Source organism: Manis javanica, unplaced genomic scaffold (genome assembly GCF_040802235.1).
Source record: "Manis javanica isolate MJ-LG unplaced genomic scaffold, MJ_LKY HiC_scaffold_25, whole genome shotgun sequence".
Taxonomy (NCBI): Eukaryota; Metazoa; Chordata; class Mammalia; order Pholidota; family Manidae; genus Manis; species Manis javanica.
Window position 1 is genome coordinate 1,208,522 of NW_027332171.1, and position 20,572 is coordinate 1,229,093.

The 20,572-nt window shown below is 37.3% G+C and overlaps 1 protein-coding gene across 1 annotated transcript; it reads left to right on the forward strand.

The window, feature by feature from the left end:
- Positions 1–1,260: 1,260 nt before the first annotated feature.
- Positions 1,261–2,199, forward strand: LOC118971216 (olfactory receptor 5AN1-like). Its single transcript, XM_037011882.2, has one exon. The coding sequence runs from the start codon at positions 1,261–1,263 to the stop codon at positions 2,197–2,199; it is 939 nt and encodes a 312-aa protein (XP_036867777.2).
- The last annotated feature ends 18,373 nt before the right edge of the window (positions 2,200–20,572 follow it).

Here is a 20,572-nt window from a genome sequence, read left to right on the forward strand (position 1 = left end):
AAAACCATAATTGATAAGATATGTGTATTTTTTAAATGTCACACTCAAAACTGTTTAAAAACAGCATGGTGGGAAGTTTTCTCTTGATTTGTTGTTCTTCATGTTATAAATGTATGTGGCTTGTCTTCATGGCTCCAGGTGATTTATTTGCTTTCCCATGAGGTCTGAGTCTACATCTGCCTACAGGCAATGATGCCTGAGTGTCTGTCTGCAAGGCTGATGATCTCTCAGGAAATTCCCCACGTTAACCCGTAAAGCTCTAGCACCCCTGGAATTCCCATCCATGAGAGCAACTGATACTCACGGCTATCTGTAAGCAATGCTGTAAGAGCCAACTTCTATTGAAACAATTATGTGCGCCAGCTCGTGTGCTGAGCATTTTGGTAATTTTCTCATATATATAACCCTCCAGTACCGTTATGGTTCAGGAGCTCTCCTTGGCCAATCTTGGTGTGTTTAAGCCACTGGGACTGGCACATAGACCAAGAGGGTATCAGAACAAAAACTTCAAAGTCTGAACCTCTAACTACAGTCCCATGCTATTCCTCGGGTAGCAATATACCCTAAGTTGATAATACATTGGGGTCAACAGAAAACTGTACTAGCCTCGCTTTGGAATATTTCTATGAAGGCATCCCTAGAACAGTTTTTCTATAACTTTATTGAGCTCACATGCTGTGCTCCCTAGAATATTATGAGAGTTATAAATTGTGATATAATTTTCAGGCCTGTTTGGAGATGCTACAATAAACACATGTATAAACATTTGGGAAATTATTAGTAACAGGGTAAATAATGTTTTCATGGATAATAGAAGAAATTTTAAAAAGCCATTTAGATGACCACGTGGAACAGAAGTCCTATTTCAAAATGATATGCACTGATGCTGCTCATGCTTGTGATTACATACATAATTATCAGAGGTGTTTAAAAAGCCTTTTATTTTCATCAATGATCTCTACTTCATATATAATAATCAGTAGTATAATAATCACATGTAAAATAATCTATTATTTTTTATAGTTCTAAACAAAATTTGTAAATATATCTTCAATTCTCATGGCACCTCCTTCATTAATAGAGAACCTGACACTGAACAGACACTCCTTAACAACGTGAGATGAAAAACCAAGGTTTTTCCTCCAGGACAGTAAGCATTTCCCTTTTTCTGGTGCTCAGTGAAGGAAAAAGTGGTCACATTTCACTTGAGTCAGCAATGCACTACCTTGTCTCTTTTTTGATTTCAGGAGCAGCAAGGCTATGATTAGAAGAGAAAATATTACAGAGATCAACCACTTCATTCTCTTGGGGTTCTCAGATTTTCCCAGAATCAAAGCAGTGCTCTTTGTTGTGTTTCTGGTGATCTACGTTACAACTCTGATTTGGAACTTGAGCCTCATCATCTTAATAAAGATGGATTCCCACCTCCACACACCCATGTACTTCTTCCTCAGTAACCTGTCCTTCCTAGACATCTGCTATGTGACCTCCACAGCCCCCAAGATGCTCTTTGACTTCTTCCAGGAACAGCATACTATCACCCTAGTTGGTTGTGCCATTCAGTACTTGTTCTTTACAACCACAGGACTGACGGAGACTTGTCTCATGACAGCCATGGCCTATGACCGCTATGCTGCCATTTGTAATCCACTTCTTTATTCATCTATCATGTCACCCACCCTCTGTGTTGGGATGGTGCTGGGATCCTACATGGCTGGCATCTCTGGCTCTGTATCCCAAGTGTGTGCCATTCTTCAACTCCACTTCTGTGGGCCTAATGTCATCCACCACTTCTTCTGTGACATGCCCCAACTGTTAGTTCTGTCCTGCTCTGACATTTTCTTTGCCAAACTTTTACTTGCTGTATTAACAATTATCTTTGCAATAATAAATGCCCTTATTGTCATGATATCCTATGTCTATATTGTCATCTCCATCATGAAGATCACTACAGCTAAAGGCAGGTCGAAGGCTTTCAACACCTGTGCTTCTCACCTGACAGTAGTTTCCCTCTTCTATACCTCAAGTAGCTTTGTCTATTTGAGTTCCAGCTCTGGCGGTCCTTCCAATTTCGACAGATTTGCATCGGTCTTCTACACAGTGGTGATTCCCATGTTGAACCCGTTGATTTACAGTCTGAGGAACAAGGAAATCAAAGATGCCTTGAAGAGGTTGCAGAAGAAGGGTGGGTATTGCTGACATCACAGATTCTGAGATTTTTAAATATATTATACCTTCAAAATTTTCTGAATGCACAATACTGAGCATATGAACAGACTGCTACAAACTTCACACTGCCTTTGTACAAAGAAGGTTTAATTTGATGTAGGTAATATACCACATTTTACTAAGAGGTGATACAAGTCTGCACAAACTGTATATATTTATGTCTTGGAGTTTCATAACTTTCAGTCTATATGAGGGGAGGTCTCTTCATTTATTAATCTGTCCACATGTATTTGTGAAACATTAAGGTTTAGAAACTTTGTCCTCTTCTTGATTCTGATCCTGAGCCATGAGAAATACCTGGCTGAGGCCCCAGGAGTATAAAAACCCTGTCTACGAAATATTCTAATGGAATGACTTGATGGAGATAGATATTTTTTGTTTCTGACCCGAGGGGAAGTAAACAGAGGTAGGGTTTGGACATTTGGATGGAAACAAAGCTATGCAGTTGGTCTGATTTTGCCTTCTGGAAACACCAGTCTGAGACAGGTAATGTTTGTTTAAGGTCTCCTTAGTGCTAACCATCTAATAAAGTTTTGGTCACATCTTCATCTGTACCAGCTGTAGTCTTTGGAAGAAATAGGTGGTTTCAATCATAAAATTGAATAGACCGAAGTATGTGGACCCTGCAGGGCCATTTCTTATGAGTCTAATGATGTAGTCTCTGGCCTTTAGTGCCCAGTGGGGATTTTTGTTGGGAGATGCATTCAAATTTCATTTCACAGCCAATAGTTATTTCTGAGAATGTGGGACTTAAACCTCTCTTTCCTGCATTAAATCCAGAAAATCTACCTTGGTTTACATAGTCAGTGGATCACACTATCAAGTTGTTTCTGATATTTCATCATCTATTCATGTTTGGTAAGAGAAGACTTGTGTGAGAATTCATTGTAATAATAACATATTAATATTCAGTATTCCTGAAATGAAGAGTAAATAGGGAAAACTATTTTCCCTCTCTTATTGTCCATTTTCTCCTATTGTCCTCTCCTATTGTCCATTTTCTGCTCCAATGATTTTTGATTATATGAAGTAATATAAAAGATGGGGTAGAATGGTCAGAGTTACTTTAATTCTGATATGTTCCTGGAAGCATTAAAGACCGTGAGAGAAAATGAATAGTAGGATAGGCAGAGTCCTCACCTCTCGCCAGGTGTTATTAATATTTTGGTCTTTGTGATGTGATTAAAAGAATAGCAACATATGTAATAGCACTGACTATTGATTTGCCTGATTGATATCAGACTTGAATAAGCTGATAGAAAACAGATGTCATTACAATTACAGATTATTTCTGGCAGTTCATTGAATGCTTAATGATATTCTGAGTGTCCATTTTGCTGAGTGACAGGAATTGTTTCATTTAGTTAAGAACTGTAAGTGAAGAGGTATTTGAAGGCTTTGCTAAGTCTTTCATAAGCTTCCACAATGGCAGGATTGAGAGGGGGGAAATTATTGTACCTCTGGGAAAGTATGTGATGGCTTTCTAAATGCCAAGGAAGAAATGCAGTATGAAGAGATGTGTGGCCTCTGTGCAGCCATAGGCGTGCTACCTGAAGCATTGCTTCTTAAAAATGTATAATAATGGGTGACAGGTCTGTTTCTATGGGGCCAAGAGATCTTCCTTAAGAGACAGACCTCTGTTAGGTTTATAAGATAGTATTTATTAGCTCTTATGAAAAATACTGCAATAAATGTGGAGGTGCAGATATCTTTGAATGTCCTGTTTTTATTTCCACTGCATATATAGACAGAAGCAGACTTGCTGGGTCCTACAGCAGTCCTATTCGGAGCAATTTGAGGAATTCCATGTGAGGGTTTATTTACGGACTCTATTTATTTCAGTGGCTTATCTATTTTTATGGTAGGCTCTTATTGTTTTGGTTAATATAGTCTGTGGCATAATTAGAAGTCTGGAGTGTGATGCTTCCAGTTTTGTTCTTCTTTTTCAGAAGTCTTTGACTATTGAGTGTCTTTTGTGGTTCCGTGAAATTTTTAGTACTGTGTTTTTTCTATTTCTGTGAAAAATGCCACTAGAATTTTGATAGAGATTGTATCGAATATAGAGATGGGTGTGTTTAATACGGACATTTGAAGAACATTGATTTTGTTCCAAGAACACAGATTATCTTTCCATTTGTTTGTGTCTTCATTTTCTTTCAGCAATTATTGTGCTTTTCATTGTAAAATGTTTTACTTCCTTGATTAAGTTTTTATTAATGAAACTTACCAAATGAAAAAGACCTATTTGCATATTGTAAAAGCTGCAGACCATTTTATTGTTTCTAATGTTATATGTGGTTTTCTTATGGTGATTTTATATCCTACAACTTAATGAATTTGTTTCAACAGATTATTGTTTGAATATCTAGTATTTTTTATATATATAATAATGTATCATCTTCAATAGTGACAATTTTCTTTTTTTTTGTGATGGAGATGCCTTTCATTCCTTTCTTTGTCTGATTGTTCTAGCTAGGACTTCCAGTACTGTGTTGAAAAGGAGGAGAGAGATAAGGCATACTTGTTTTGTTCTTAATCTTAGAGAACAAATTTCAATCCTTCTATTTTTCATATTATGTTAGCTGTGAGTTTGTGGTATATGGCCTTAATTGGGTTGTGGTATGTCCCTTTGAATATCCAATTTGCTGAAGGTTTTATTTTATTAATGTTTCTTTAGCATCTTTTGAGATAATTATACAATATTTCTCTTTTATTGTATTAATGCAGTGTATCCAATTTATGGATTTTTATGTTGTGAACCATCCTTGCAAATCAGGAATGAACTCATCTTGATCACAGTATATGAACTTTTTGATGTGTTGTTGAATTACGTTTATTAATATTTTATCAAGAATTTTTACATCTGTAGGCATCAGAGCCATCGGTATATAGTTTTGATTTCTTGGAGTGTCCTTATCTATTTTTGATATAAGGATGATGTTATCATATATAGTTTAGCATAAGTCTTGGGGTTAATGTTAGGATTAGCTTTATCTCTTTTTTTGTTCTTAGTCTAGGAAAGGTTTGTCAATTTGTTTACCTTTAAAACACTAGCTTTTAGTTTATCATTTCTTTCACTTTTATCACCTTTAATCCATTTATTTCCACTGTGATCTTTGTTATCTCCTTACTTATGCAAACGTTTGCATGGTCTGTATTTTCTTATCTATTTCCATGATTTCGGAAGTTAATTTGTTTATGTGAATCTCTTAACTGTACAGATGTGCTTTTGTTGATGTGTGGGTGCTGAGTTTTAGTAGTCAAAACAGGACAAGAGGTTCTGGTTCAGGTAAGTAGCCCAGGTGGACCCTGAACTCATCTCTTCCCAGAAACACAGAAAATCTACAGTTCCATACAGTGCACTTTTGTCTGAGAGAAATTCATCAGCTAGCTGACTCTTGCATGTTGTGCAAATAAGGAAAAAGCCCGTGTGGAGACAGGGAAGACAGATAGAGAGTCAGTTTCCACGGTAACCCCATCCCTGGGCACAGTCATATGCAACTCCCAGATTCTCCTTGAGTAGTGAAGAGGTTGGACCAACAGCCAGTGTCCTAACAATGAATATTCCTTCTGAGGGATGATGCCCCCAATAACTTCTAGCTCTGAAAGTCAACTGGACTTAAATCCACAAGATCCATAAAATTAGAGCATAGAGACGTTTTTTTCTCCCCGGTCTTAGTGCAGGGGTAGCATTCAGATACATCCAGCTCCCAGCGCCTCAATGAAAAAGACCTATTTGCATATTGTAAAAGCTGCAGACCATGTGTGAGGCTTCTAATTTGACACACACCTCCCAACAGAATGCAATCTTGGCTGGAGACTAGGGCAGTCTGCAGGTGCCAGCTTTGCATAGCCTCCCTGCCCCACTCCAGTTCACCAGTCTCTCCTGGGAAGGAGCTTGTGCGCATACCTGGTACCCCAGGTTTTGTGTTTGCTGCTCAGAAGATAATGCTCTTGTCTGCCTTGCTCTGTTGGTTACTGGGGCTTGCATTCATGGGTCGCAGAGGTCTGCAGCACACAAACAAATAGTTCTTAACAGACTGTCGTCCCCGGAGCTTAGTGCAGAGGGCATAGAAAGAAACACCTAACCTCAGTATTTCTCCAAAATAAATCTACTTACCTACTTTCAAATGCTTCCTGCGTGTCTGGTCCCAATTACCCTGCCTCTAGTTGTTGAATGAGAACCCTCTCTTTCGGGTCACTGACTGCTGTTGTTATGCTATAAACTACTAGGTGCTACTAAGAGAACCAAAGGCTGCTGGGAAATCACAAAGGTTTGAGAGATAACTATGAGATAAGGCCCAGATGGATGATAAGTTTCATCTACACAAGATGTACCATGAATACTAGGAGAGGTGGTGGTTGTTAATTTTTTATGCACAGAAGCCAACACAGAGAATCCAGAAAAATGAACCAAGGAATATGTCCAAACAAAAGAACAAAATAGAACTCTAGAAACAGACCTCACTGAAATAGGGATAAATGATTTACCTGATGAATAGTTCCTTTTATGATGATAAAGATTTTCAGCAAGGTTAGGAGACTTTATATGAACAAAATGAGCATTTCAATAAAGGGTTACAAAACATAAGAAATTATCACATAGAATCACATATATGTAGAATAAAATAAACTAAAAAATTCAAAATAGATTCAGCCATACTGGATAAACTAGAAAAAGAATCAATGAAATTGAAGATAGGTCAATGCAATTCATCCTTTTAGAGGAGCAAAAAGAATAAAGGACGAAAAGAATGAAGATAGCTTAACGGACTTACAGGACACCATCAAATGCATCAGTATTTTCCTTATAGAAGACTCAGAAGGTGAAGGGAGAGTGCAATGGATGAAAGCTTATTTCAATAAGTAATGGTTGAAAATATCTCCTACCTGGGGAAAGTAATGGACATCCAGATATAGGCATCCCAGAGTAGTCTAAATAATATAAATCCAAATAGAACCATACTACAATGTCTTATAAATAAAATATAAAAATATAAAAACAAAGAATCTTAAACAGAAAGAGAAAAACAACTTGTTATGTACAAGAAAACCTGTTGAAGACTATCAGTAACTTATTTTCCAGCAGAAATTTTGCAGGCCTAAGAGTGAGTGGCATAGTACTTTCAATGTGCTGAGAAATATATGCGATCCAAGAACAGTCTACCAGGATAAGCTGTCTTTCATAATTGAAGGAGCAATAAAGAGTTTATCAGACAAGGAAACCTAAAGAGTTCATCACCACTAGATTAGTTTTACAAGAGATTCTAAATGGATCTGTTTACATAGGAAGGAAAAGTTTCTAATTAGTAAAAGGAGACATATGAAAATGTAAACTTCACTGGAAAGGTAAAAATACATAAGTTCAGATATGCTGATATTGTCATTGTGGTGGTATATTACTTATAAATCTAGTATGAATAGCGAAAGATAAAAATAGGAAAATAACCATAACCACCATAAAGTGTTAGTAGATACAGGAGATAAAAAGCATGTAGGTTTTTACATCAAAAACATAAAATGTGGAGGCAGGTGGGTTACAATGTAGTTTCAGTATGCGTTAGAGCTCAAGTTGTTTTCAGCCTCTAATTGACTTTTAGAACTCTAATAGATGGTTTATATAAGCCTCATGATAACAAAAAGCCAAAACCTCTAGTAAATACACAAGGGGAAAAGAATCTAAGCATAACAGTAGTGAAAACTATTAAATCACTGAGGAGGAGAGCAAGACAAGAAAGAAGCCAAAGGATTACCAAACAGCCAGAAAAGAATGGAAAAAGTGACCATAGTAAGTCCACACCTCTCAAGAAGACTTTCACTGAATAAGGATGAAGTTCTTCAGTGAAACACATTGAATGTCTGAATATATAAAGAAACAAAGCCCAAGTCTGTGCTGCTTACCAAGTAATATTTTAAAAAACATATTATCCCTACAGAATCATCTTAACCTACAATACTGAGCATATAAATAGACTGTTACAAATTTCACACTGCCTTTTGACAAAGAAGGTTTAATTTGACAGAAATAACACACCAAAATGGACGAATATGTGATACAAATGCACACAAACAGAATATTTTTAAGTCTTGGAGCTTCATTACATTCATTCTACATGAGGAGTGATCTCTTTATTTATTAATGTGTCCACATGTATTTGTAAACATCAAGGTTTAAAAACTTTTAGCCATTTCTTGATTTCATGACTGAACCCTGAGAGATACCTGACACAGGCTCCAGGAGTGTAAAAACTCTGTCTTCTAAATATTCTAATGCAGCTACATAACTGTGATTGATGTTTTTTCTGTGTCTGAACAGATTTGGAGTAAACAGAAATATGGTTTGGGCATTTGGACAGAAATAAGCTATAAAATTGCTCTGATTCCGCCTCCTAGAAACAGCAGCCTGTGGCAGCTAATGTTTCTGTAAGGCCTCTTTCAGTGCTAACCATCTAATACATTTTTGGTCACATCCTCATGTCTACCAGCTCTAGTCTATGGAAGTAGGATATTTCAGCCATATGGGATCCCAGCACAATCATAAAGTTGCATAAACCAAAGGATGTGGGCCCTACAGTGCCATTTACTTATGAGTCTAGTGATTTAGTTTCTGGCATTTACTGTCCAATGGGGGTTTTTGTTTGAGATATATTGGAATTCCATGTCACAGCCAATAGTAATTTCTGAGAGTTGGCCTTCAAACATCTCTTTCTTTCCTGCATTAAATCCAGAAAATTTACCTTGCTTTACACAGCCAGTCGTTCATCTTATCAAATGTTTTCTGATATTTCAGCATCTCTTCATATTTGGTAAGAGGAGCCTTATGTGAGAGTTCATTGTTATAATAGAGCTACTGAATATTCAATATTGCCAAAATGAAGAATAAATAGGGTAAACTGGTATACATCCTCTCCTATTGTCCATGTTCTTCATTTTATGTTATAATATTTTATGGTTAAAGGGAGTGATATAATAGATAGTATAGAATGGTTAGAGTTACTTAATTCTGGTATGTTCCTGAAGGCCTTAGATACCAAGGAAGAAAATAAATAGACACTCTGGCCAGGTTATTTAAAGCTTTTGGTCTTTGTGGTCGGGTTAAAAGAATAACATATGTAATAGCACCGACTATTGATGTGCCTGATTAATATCAGACTTGAATAAGCTTATACAAAACAGATGTGTTACAATTACATGTAGTCCTTGGCAATTCATTTGGTCTTAATGTTGTTTTGTGTCTCAGTTTTGATGAGTGATATAAGTTATTTCATGTAATTAAGGAATATAAGTGAAGAGGTATTTGAAGGTTTACGAAATCTTTCATGAGCTTCCACATGGGCAGAATTGAGAGAAGGGGAATTATTGCACCTCTGGGAAAGTAAGTGAGGGCTTTCCCCCTGCCATGGAAAGAATGTACTGTGAATAAATGTGTGGCCCCACGCTCTCTGAAGTACTGCTTCTTAAAAATGTATAAAAATGTGTGACAAGTTGTTTGTAAGGGGACTTGAGGTCTTTCTCAGGAGACAGACCTCCGTGAGGTTTATAATAGAGTATTAAGTATAATCACTGTGCAGCACATTAGATCTCCAGATTTATTTGTCTTTGAGTGCAAGGGTGTATACTTCAATAACATCTCAATTCTCTTGCTCTCATGCTACTTGTAACCACCATTTTATTCTCTTTCTATCAATTTTACTTTTAAGACTCCACATATTGATATTGTCCATTAGTGACATTATTCTCTGACTTAACTCACTTGGCATAATGATCCCAAATTCCATCCATGTTGTCACAAATTATAGGATTTCCTTACTCTCATAGCTCAATAATATTCCACTGTTGAGTATGCTACGTCTCCTTCACACAGTCATTCATTGATCGGCACTTTAGTTTTTCTGTATCTTGGCTCTTGTGAATAATGCTCAGTAAACATGTTTGTGTGGATATCTTTTAGTATCCTGTTTTTATTTCCACTGTATATATAAACAGAAGCAGAATTGCTGGATCATATGGCATCCCCCTTTGCTGGCTTTTGAGTAACCTCCATACTATTTTTAATAATGGCTAAAATAATTTACATTACCAAAAGGAGTATATAAGGGCTCATTTTCTACACGTCCTCACCAACACATGGTACCTCTTGTCTTCTTCATGGTGGCCATTCTAAAGTTGTGAAGTGAGTGTCATTTTGGTTTTCTTTTTGCATTTTCCAGTTTGTGTTGTTCAGCACATTTGTTATATATGGCCCTTAATATGTTGAGGTATGTTCCTTTTACATCCAATTTATTAATGGATTTAAGAATGAAAGTGTTGTGTTCTGTTAATGCTTTTTCAACATCTTTTCAGATGATCAAAAGATATTTATCTTTCATTCTATTAATGCAGTGTATCAAAGTTAATCATTTTTATATGTTGAACCATCCTTGCATCTCAGGTATAAATTCTTCTTGATCATGATGTATGATCTTTTTGATGTGTTGTTGAATTACATTTATTAAAATTTTGTTGAGAAGTTTTGCATCTATATCATCAGAGTCATTGGTGTGTAGTTTTGAGTTCTCCCAGCTTCTCTTTGAATAGTGAAGGGGTTGGACCTAATAGCCAGTGTCCCAACTTTCAAGAGTCTGAGGAGTGAAGCCGCAAAACATTTAGTTCTGAAATCCAACTGGACTTAAATCCAGAAGACCCACAGATTAGAGTATAGAGATATTTCTCACATATTTTCTCCCAGTGGTAGCACTCAGAAACATCCAACTCCCTGCATCTCAATGGAAAAGATCTATTTGCATTTTGTAAAAGCTGCAGCCCATGTGTGAAGCTTCTAATTTGACACACACCTACAAACTGAATGCTATTCTCACTGGAGACCAGGGAGGTCTGCAAGTGCCATCTTTTCATTCCCACACTTTCCCACTCTGGATCACCAGTCTCTCCTGGGAAGGAGCTTGTGCCCACACCTGATGCCCCAGGTTTTGTGATTGCTGCTCAGAAGTACATCCCATGTTAGCCTGGCCCTGTTGGTCATTGGCTCTTGCACATGAGTCCAAGAGGACTAAAGCCCACAAAGAAACAGTTCTTAACTAATTATCATCCCCAGAGACTATTGCAGTTGGCATAGAAAGAAACACCCAAGTCTAGTATTCCTCCAAAAGAAATAAATTTATGTACTTTCAAAATGCTTCCTAAGTGTCTTGTTCCAGTCACCCTGCATCTAGTTGTTGAAAGAGATCCTCCATTTCAGGTCACTGACAGTTCTTGTTATGCCACAAACTACAAGGAGCTACTGGGGAGACCAAAGGCTGCTGGAAAACCACAAAGGACTGAGAGATGACTGTGAGGTAGGGCCTGGATGGTTGATAAGTTTCATCTACAGAAGATAGCCTTTGTGGACTACAAGAGGTGGCTGTTTTATTAATGTACAGAAACCAATACAGAGAATCAAGACAAATGAAGGAAGAGGGCAAACAAACAAACAAACAAATGAACAAAGATAAAACTCTACAAATAAACCTTACTTAAATAGGGATAAGTCACTTACCTGATAAACAGTTCACATATGGATATAAAGGTGTTCACCAAGCTTAGGAAAATAATGCATGAACAAAATGAGAATTTCAACAAAGTTACAAAATATAAGAAATAGAATCACATAGATGCATAATAAAATAAACTGAAAAATTCAAAATAGATTCAATAGCATACTGGATGAAGTAGAAAAATAATCAGTGAAATTGAGGACAGGTCAATGCAATTCATCCTTTCAAAAGAGCAAAAAGACTCAAGGATGAAAAAAGTGAGGATAGCTTAAGGGACTTATGGGACACAAACAAACATATCAATATTTGTATTTTAGAAGTCTCAGAAGGTGCAGAGAAAGTGAAATGGGTGAAAGCTTATTTCAATAAGTAATGGTTGAAAATATCCCTGACCTGGGTAAAAAACAGGCATCCGGATCTAGGAATGTTAGAGTACTCCAAATAGTATAAATCCAAAAAGAGCCATAACACAATGTATTATAAATAAAATAAAGAAATATAAAAACAAGGAATTTTAGAACAGAAAGAGGGAAACAACTTGTTACGTACAAGAGTGCCTGTGGAAGACTATAAGTAAATTTTCCAGCAGAAATTTTGCAGGCCTAAGAGACAGTGGCACAATATATTCAGTGTGCTGAGAACTATGCCATCTGAGAACGGTCTACCGGGATAAGCTGTCCTTCATAGTTGAAGGAGAGAGAGAGAGTTTTCCAGACAAGGAACCGAAAGATTTCATTACAACTCTATTGGTTTTCCAATCGATTCTAAATGGACTTCTTCACATAGAAATGAAAACTTGCAATTAGTAATAGCAACCATATGAAAATGTAACTGTCACTGGAAAGATAAAACTAGTTAACTTCAGATACACTAATGTCATTGTAGTGGTATGTCACTTATAAATCTACTTTGAAGAATGAAAGACAGAAATAGAAACATAACTTTAACCATAAAAATTTGTTAGTGGATAGACAAGATGAAAAAAGATATAGGTTTTTGCATCAAAAACATAAAGTATGGTGTCAGAGGGGTAACAGTGTAGTTTTAGTATGTGTTAGAGCTTAAGTTGTTTTCAGCTTATAGTTGACTGTTATAACTCTAATAGATGTTTTATATAAGCCTCATGATAACATAAAGCCAAAACCTCTAGTAAATACACAAAGAGAAAAGAATTTAAGCATAGCAATACAGAAAATCATTAAATCACTAAGGAAGAGAGCAACGAGAGAAGAAAGGAGTGAAAGGATTACAGAACAGCCAGAAAACAATGAATAAAGTGAGAATAGTAAGTCCACACCTCTCAATAATACTTGAAATGTAACAGGACTTTCTCCAGTGAAACACATCGAATGTATGAATATATGAGAAAACAAAGCCCAACTGTGTGCTGCTTATGAAAGATTCATTACAGCTTTGGAATCACACACAGTTTGGGGTGAAGGAATGAGAAATATACTGCATGTAAATGGAGACCAAATAAAGCAGAGATAGCTATACTTACATCAGAAAAAATAGACTTTTAGGCAAAGATTGAGAAGAGACAAAGAAGGTCACTATATAATAATGAAATGGTCCATCCAACAGGAGGATATAGCATTTGTCAGTATTTATGTCCCCTATAGAGGAGCACTTAGATAAAGAAGACAGATATTAACAGAGATGAAGGGAGAGCTAGACAGCAATACAATAAGAGCAGAGAGCTTCATCACCCCACTTTCAACAATGGATCGATCATCCAGATGGACTGCCAGCAATGGAACATTGAGTTAAACCACATGTTAGGACAGATGGACTTAACAGATATTTACAACCATTTCATCTAAAGGAAGCAGCATAGACATTGTTCTGGAGTTATTTGGAAGCTTCTCCAGGATAGACCATATGATAGGCCACAAAACAGATCTTAATATATTTAAGAAGATTGAAATCATATCAAGTGTCCTTTCCAACCACAATGGTAAGAAGATAGAACTCAAGTAGAAGAGGAAAGCTGGACCACTCATACTATGTGGGGATTAAGCAGTATGATATTGGACACCAGGGTGTCAGAGAAGTAATCATAAGAGACACAAAGAAATATCCAAGTTGAATGAAATGGAAATACTACATACCAAAATTTATGGGATGCAGCAAAGCAGTTCTAGTGGGAAGTTTGTAACGATGAATACCTGCATTAAGAAGAAAGGTCATTAAAACAACGTAAGATTATAATGCATGGAACTAGAACTAAGTAATAGAAGGAAGGAAATAACAAAGATCAGTGTGCAAGGATATATAATCAAACTAAAGGCTAGTAGGAAACATTAATGAAACTTAGCCCTGCCTTTTTAAACTGATAAAGAAAACAGACAAATATTTTGCTATATTCATCAACAAAAAGAGGACTGAAATACATAAAATTATAAATGAAAGAAAAGACATTGAAACTGATACCACAGAAATACAAAGCACAATAAGAGACTACCATGAACAATGATAAAATGACAAATGGGGCCATCTAGTGGAAATGGACAAATGGTAAAAACATACAGTTCACCCAGACTAAATCATGAGGAAATAAAAAATCTCAACAGACCAATTAACAGGAAGACTGAAACAGTAATCAGACACTTCCTACCAAAAGTTCAGAACCAAATGGCTTCACTGGTGAGTTCTACCAAGCATTTAAAGAAGAATTATTGAGAATCCTTCTCAAATTCTTCCAAAAAGTGGAAGAGGAAGTAACACTTCTAAACCCATTTTATGAGGGCAGCATTTAAATGACACCAAAAATAGACATGGACACCAATAGAAAAGAAAGAAAAGTTCAATATCTGAATGTACATACATGCAAAAGTACTCATAAAAATATTGGGAAACTGAATTCAACAATACATTAAAAGGTTATACACATAATCAGGTGCATACAATACATTGCACTCCATGACTTATTTATAACTGAAAGTTTGTACTTTTTGACTCCATTCAAATGAGCTACTTTAAAAAAACGAACCAAGCAGTAATTGTAAAAATGATGTTATGTTTATATTTTAATTGAAGGGTTAGCAATGCAGCTAGTATACTGGAAAGAGTTACAATTCAGAACACCAAAGTTATATCTACTATTAACAGGAGGCAGGCTGTGTGTGACACACTCCAGTAAGTGCTGTGTAATCATTATCTAACTTGATTATCTCTATGAAGAGCTACTTAATGAAGTAGACACTACTATCAGCTCTACTTTACAGGTGCAGGAGTGAGGCTAGGAGAGGTTAATTTGCTCAAGGTCACAAACCAGCAAGTGGAAAACCAGAAATCAACCCACCTTGGCTGATAGCAGTGTACATATTGGAACCATTTAAAGTCATGATTCTGTCATGAATTAATTTTATTGTACTCCTTATTGTGTTGATTTCCTCACTTACGCATAGAAAATAATGCCATGTCTGCCCTACAGGTCTGCTGTGATGATTGATTAAGATCAGGTATTTGAAAAAATGTGCATGTGTGTGTGTGTAGTGGGGGAGCTTTATAAATGGGCATCCGGAGATCTGCTTCACTGTTCTGAAGCTGTTTTACCAGCTCGCTGGCTGTGTCACGATCGTGGAATATTTCATCTCCTCTTGCTTCAGGTTCCCCATCTGGAAATTGAAGTCATCAGACTAGATGCTCCCTACACAGCAGGCCGGTCTACTGACCCCACATTCGTTAAAACAAAAGCTACCATCGTGAGATCATGACAGGACCACGGGGAACTGGGTGATGGTGGCATAAGGGACCTGGCAAAGTGGGGCATGAGATTCGCTGGGACAAAACCTCTGTGACAGCCATGTCTCCAGAGAGCAAGTACCTGGGGACTTTCCTTCCTCTGACTGTCTTTTCTCCTGGCACCTCTGCCCTTAACAACACATTTAAGAGGACCCCCAGGTGTGGGCATCTCTCTTGCTGTGAGTGGACAGCCAGTTTATAGACTAAAGCTCCTGTCTTGGAGTGTAATAGGGCTCACTGAGAAAACCCTTTTGGAAAAGAAATAAGCAGTTTCAACCTTTGGTGAGAACTGTGTGTTCCTGAGGGGTCTGGGTCAAGGTGAGAGGGCGAGATTACAAGGCTCAGTGGATTCCGTACTTATTGTATTCTTTTATCAGTTCTAGTAGCTTTGGACTGGAGTCCTTAGGGTCTTTTATGTACACTATCATGTCATCTGCAAATAGTGACAGTTTAACTTCTTCTTTTCCCATCTGGATTCCTTGTGTTTCTTTGTTTTGTCTAACTGCCATGGCTAGATCCTCCAGTACTATGTTGAATAACAGTGGGGAGAGTGGGCATCCCTGTCTTGTTCCCGATCTCAGAGGAAAAGCTTTCAGCTTTTCACTGTTCAGTATGATATTGGCTGTGGGTTTATCATATATGGCCTTTATTATGTTGAGGTACTTGCCCTCTATACCCATTTTGTTGAGAGTTTTTGTCATGAATGGATGTTGAATTTTCTCGAATGCTTTTTCAGCATCTATGAAGATGATCATTTGGGTTTTGTCTATGTTTTTGTTTATGTAGTGTATGATGTTGATGGATTTTCGAATGTTGTACCATCCTTTCATCCCTGGGATGAATCCCACTTGGTCATGGTGTATAATCCTTTTGATATATTTTTGAATTCAGTTTGCTAATATTTTTTTGAGTATTTTTGCATCTATGTTCATCAGGGATACTGGTCTGTAATTTTCTTTTTTGGTGGGGTCTTTCCCTGGTTTTGGTATTAGGGTGATGTTGGCTTCATAAAATGAGTTTAGGAGTATTCCTTCCTCTTCTATTTTTTGGAAAACTTTAAGGAGAATAGGTATTATATCTTTTCTGTATGTCTGATAAAATTCCAAGGTTATTCCATTTAGCCTGGGGGTTTTGTTCTTGGGGTTTTTTTTTTGAAAGGGTGTCTTTCATATTTATTGATCAAATGATTGTTAACAACAATAAAATTCTGCATAGGGGGGTCAATGCTCAATGCACAGTCATTAATCCATCTCAAGTCTAATTCTCATCAGTCTCCAATCTTCTGAAGCATAACGAACAAGTTCTTACATGGTGAACGAATTCTTACATAGTGAATAAGTTCTTACATGGTGAACAGTACAAGGGCAGTCATCACAGAAACTTTTGGTTTTGATCACGCATTATGAACTATAAACAATCAGGTCAAATATGAATATTCGTTTGATTTTTATACTTGATTTAAATGTGGATCCCACATTTCTCCCTTTATTATTATTATTATTTTTATTTTTAATAAAATGCTGAAGTGGTAGGTAGATGCAAGATAAAGGTAGAAAACATAGTTTAGTGTTGTAAGAGAGCAATTGTATATGATCATGTGTGTGCCTGTAGACTATGTGCTAATCCGAGCTAGACAAGCGCAATAAAACATCCATGGATGCAGAAGCTTTCTCTCAGAACAGGGTGGTGGTGGTGAGGTTCTAAGCTTCACCACTGTTGTTCTCCGATTTCTCACCTGATGGCCCCCCTGCGACTGTGCCTGTCTTAGGTTGTTCCTCCCTTGAGGAATCTTACCCGTCTCTGGCTAACCAGTCATCTTCCGGGGCCATACAGGGAAATGTAAATTTGGTAAGTGAGAGAAGCCATATTGTTTGAAAAGGTTAGATTTTTACTTCTTTGCAGATTTATGCCCTGTGGCTTCTATGCCCAGCACTTGTCTCGAGGTATCTACCAAGTGGAGGAATTATGATGCTCGGTAAATTCGATATGAGGCACGAATTCTATTTAAGGGTTGTAATTAGGAAAGAAGAAGAAAAGCTATAGAGGTAACATGGAAGAAAGCATGGGAGGATTGATTATTTCTTTGACATATCTTCTTGTAGAGTACCTTATGCATGTATAGGTTTTAAACTACTATCTAACATGTGCACACATTTAAACATAATAGGAATACGGTGACATAAACTAAGCAAATCTATAATTACCAGCCATCTCCAGTGAAGCCAAGAAAACCAGTTAGGCACCCTAGGCATTTGTGAAAATTTGTCTATGATAATGATGGATATTGTCCAACTGTACTTGAACAGTCTGAGAGAAATCAGACAAATTAAAGCAACCCATTTCTGGGATCTGTTCACATCCCATATGTTCTTTTAACCATAGATAGTCTATAGTCGTAAGATTTTGGAGCGCTACAACTTGCACCCCTCCCAACTCCTGGTTGAGTTCCAACAGTACAGATTCAGTCAAATTCGTTGTCTCACTGTATGCACATGCCAGCCTAGACATCTCCCTCCTCATTCCAATGGCAAGTCCAGGAAACGGTGGGATGGACGCAGCCACAACCGCAGCATCGCCTGGATCCCTGTGGAGGCTTTTTGATGATCATTCCCCGGCACGAGTCCTCCAGAGAGTGCTGATGCCGGAAGCTCCTCCTCATATTGTATCTTAGTTCATTTTCTGGGCAGCCAAGCTAGGCTGTGATCTTCTGCATAAAAACAAACAGACCCTTTGCCCACACTTTGACATGCCTTCTATACCACTGTGTAGAACTCATCGGAGGTCAGCACACAGTAACTGCTTTTTTTAATTTTTTAATTTTTTTTATTTTTATTAAGAGAAAGGAATATTATCAGAAAAGAGTACCTCCATAGCCGATCATCTGACACCCTTTAAGTGATCAAAATTAAGGATATTTAAAGCATGCATTAATCTTTGATTTACCAATAGTTTTATCCTATCAAGGAGTAATCCCCCTTTTCTTTCTTTCTTTTTTTAAAATCTTTAATCTACACTTACATGAAGAATACTATGTTTACTATGCTCTCCCCTATACCAGGTCCCCCTAAAATCCACATTATAGTCACTGTCCATCAGCATAGCAAAATGTTGTAGAATCACTACTTGTCCTCTCTGTGTTGTACAGCCCTCCCTCCACTTTCTCCCTCCCCCCATGCATGCTAATCTTAATACCCACTTTCTTCTTCCCCCCCACCCTTGTCCCTCCCTGCCCACCCATCCTCCCCAGTTCCTTTCCCTTTGGTACCTGTTAGTCCATTTTTGGATTCTGTAATTCCGCTGCTGTTTTGTTCCTTCAGTTTTTCCTTTGTTCTTATATTGCTCAGATGAGTGAAATCATTTGGTATTTCTCTTTCTCCACTTGGCTTATTTCACTGAGCATAATACTCTCCAGCTCCATCCATGTTGCTGCAAATGGTAGGATTTTCCCTCTTCTTATGGCTGAGTACTATTCCACAGTGTATATGTACCACATCTTCTTTATCCATTCATCTACCGATGGACATTTAGGTTGCTTCCAATTCTTGGCTATTGTAAATAGTGCTGCGATAAACATAAGGGTGCATCTGTCTTTGTCAAACTTGATTGCTGCATTCTTTGCGTAAATTCTAAGAGTGGAATTCCTGGGTCAAATGGTAGGTGTGTTTTGAGCACTTTGATGAACCTCCATACTGCTTTCCACAATGGTTGAACTAATTTACATTCCCACCAGCAGTGTAGGAGGGTTCCCCTTTCTCCACAGCCTCGCCAACATTTGTTGTTGTTTGTCTTTTGGATGGCAGCTATCCTTACTGGTGTGAGGTGATACCTCATTGTAGTTTTAATTTGCATTTCTCTGATAATTAGTGATGTGGAGCATCTTTTCATGTGTCTGTTGGCCATCTGTATTTCTTTTTTAGAGAACTGTCTGTTCAGTTCCTCTGCCCATTTTTTAATTGGGTTATTTGTTTTTTGTTTGTTGAGGCGTGTGAGCTCTTTACATATTCTGGACGTCAAGCCTTTATCAGATCTGTCAGTTTCAAATATATTCTCCCATACTGTAGGGTTCCTTTTTGTTCTATTGATGGTGTCTTTCGCTGTACAGAAGCTTTTCATCTTAATGTAGTCCCACTTGCTCATTTTTGCTGTTGTTTTCCTTGCCCAGGGAGATATGTTCAAGAAGAGGTCACTCATGTTTATGTGTAAGAGGTTTTTGCCTATGTTTTTTTCCAAGAGTTTAATGGTTTCATGACTTACATTCAGGTCTTTGATCCATTTTGAGTTTACCTTTGTATGTGGGGTTAGACAATGGTCCAGGTTCATTCTCCTACATGAGTTTCTCCTAACAGGTTCGTTAGTGACCTCTTTAATTTCTCTTAAGAGTTTCTTGTAGCTTTCAGGGTATAGGTCTTTCACTTCTTTGGTTAGGTTTATTCCTAGGTATTTTATTCTTTTTGATGCAATGGTGAATGGAATTGTTTTCCTGATTTCTCTTTCTATTGATTCATTGTTAGTGTATAGGAAAGCTACAGATTTCTGTGTGTTAATTTTGTATCCTGCAACTTTGCTGTATTCCGATATCAGTTCTAGTAGTTTTGGAGTGGAGTCTTTAGGGTTTTTTGTGTACAGTATCATATCATCTGCAAATAATGACAGTTTAACTTCTTCTTTACCAATCTGGATTCCTTGTATTTGTTTGTTTTGTCTGATTGCCGTGGCTAGGACCTCCAGTACTATGTTAAATAACAGTGGGGAGAGTGGGCATCCCTGTCTGGTTCCTGATCTCAGAGGAAATGCTTTCAGCTTCTCGCTGTTCTGTATAATGTTGGCTGTGGATTTATCATATATGGCCATCATTATCTTGAGATACTAGCCCTCTATTCCCATTTTGCTGAGAGTTTTTATCATGAATGGATGTTGAATTTTGTCAAATGCTTTTTCAGCATCTATGGAGATGATCATGTGGTTTTTGTCTTTCTTTTTGTTGATGTGGTGTCTTTCTTTTTGTTGATTGAGTTTCGAATGTTGTACCATCCTTGCATCCCTGGGATGAATCGCACTTGGTC